Source organism: Plectropomus leopardus, unplaced genomic scaffold, assembly GCF_008729295.1.
Source record: "Plectropomus leopardus isolate mb unplaced genomic scaffold, YSFRI_Pleo_2.0 unplaced_scaffold22201, whole genome shotgun sequence".
Lineage (NCBI taxonomy): Eukaryota > Metazoa > Chordata > Actinopteri > Perciformes > Serranidae > Plectropomus > Plectropomus leopardus.
The window spans coordinates 1-956 of NW_024624051.1; the positions used below are offsets into that span (position 1 = coordinate 1).

Below are 956 nucleotides of genomic sequence, written 5' to 3' on the forward strand. Positions count from 1 at the left end.
TATAAGAAAACTATCCATATGGGCAAAATAAAAAGAGTCAAAAACAAAGAAGAAAACGAGCTAAATACATGGCTTAAAATATATATACTTATGTAAAATGATTACGTTATATCATAATTATAAATAGTTACATTTTCAGGAATTTTTCCTATTTTTTTTATAATATCTAATAATAGGCTATTTTGAGGTCATCTTTTGCTCACCTTTTACAGATTTATTATTTTTACATTTTCTTTCAGTGTTTTTGAAAGTCATCAAATCTTTTTTAAATTTATCTGAGTTTTAAATGCTTGTGAAAGGTTTTAAAAAGCAGCACAAGAAAGGTGATGTCGATCCATATGTCCATGTATACTTTAAATTCTAATTAATATTTATATTTTACTCCAGTTAATCCTAACCACGTGGGGCCGGAGCCGAAGCGCCTGCGGACGGCCTACACGCGCCAGCAGGTTCTGGAGCTCGAGAAGGAGTTCCACTTCAGCCGCTACCTCACGCGCCGCCGCCGCGTCGAGGTGGCCCACGCGCTCTGCTTGTCGGAGCGGCAGGTGAAGGTGTGGTTCCAGAACCGGCGCATGCGCTGGAAGAAGGACAACAAGCTGCCCAACACCAAGGGGAGGAGCAAAAACAAGAAGGCGACGGACAACAACAACAACAACAACAACAACAACAACAACAACAACAACAACAACAACAACAACAACAACCATAACAGCAGCAACAGCAACAGTGCAAAGGCGCTGATAACCGTCTGAAGTTTGGCCCTTACAGGCAGCCATGCTCGCACCTTCACTCCCCAAAAACTGATCCAGAGTGACTCAAATTATTCTGCTTTAAAATCAAAAACTTTCCATCTGCAGGCAGAAATAAGGCTTTATAAATCCACGAATGTATTTTTGCCTTTTTTTAAATTTTTTTATATTTCTTCTGTTTGTTGACATTGCGTACAATTATAGTCC

At 39.2% G+C, this 956-nt stretch overlaps 1 protein-coding gene across 1 annotated transcript; it reads left to right on the top strand.

The window, feature by feature from the left end:
* Nucleotides 1-387: 387 nt before the first annotated feature.
* Nucleotides 388-680, top strand: LOC121965897 (homeobox protein Hox-A5; the record flags this gene model as incomplete). Its single annotated transcript, XM_042516008.1, has 1 exon — nucleotides 388-680. A coding segment is annotated over one exon (293 nt), but the record flags the coding sequence as incomplete, so codon positions are not given.
* Between the last annotated feature and the right edge of the window lie 276 nt (nucleotides 681-956).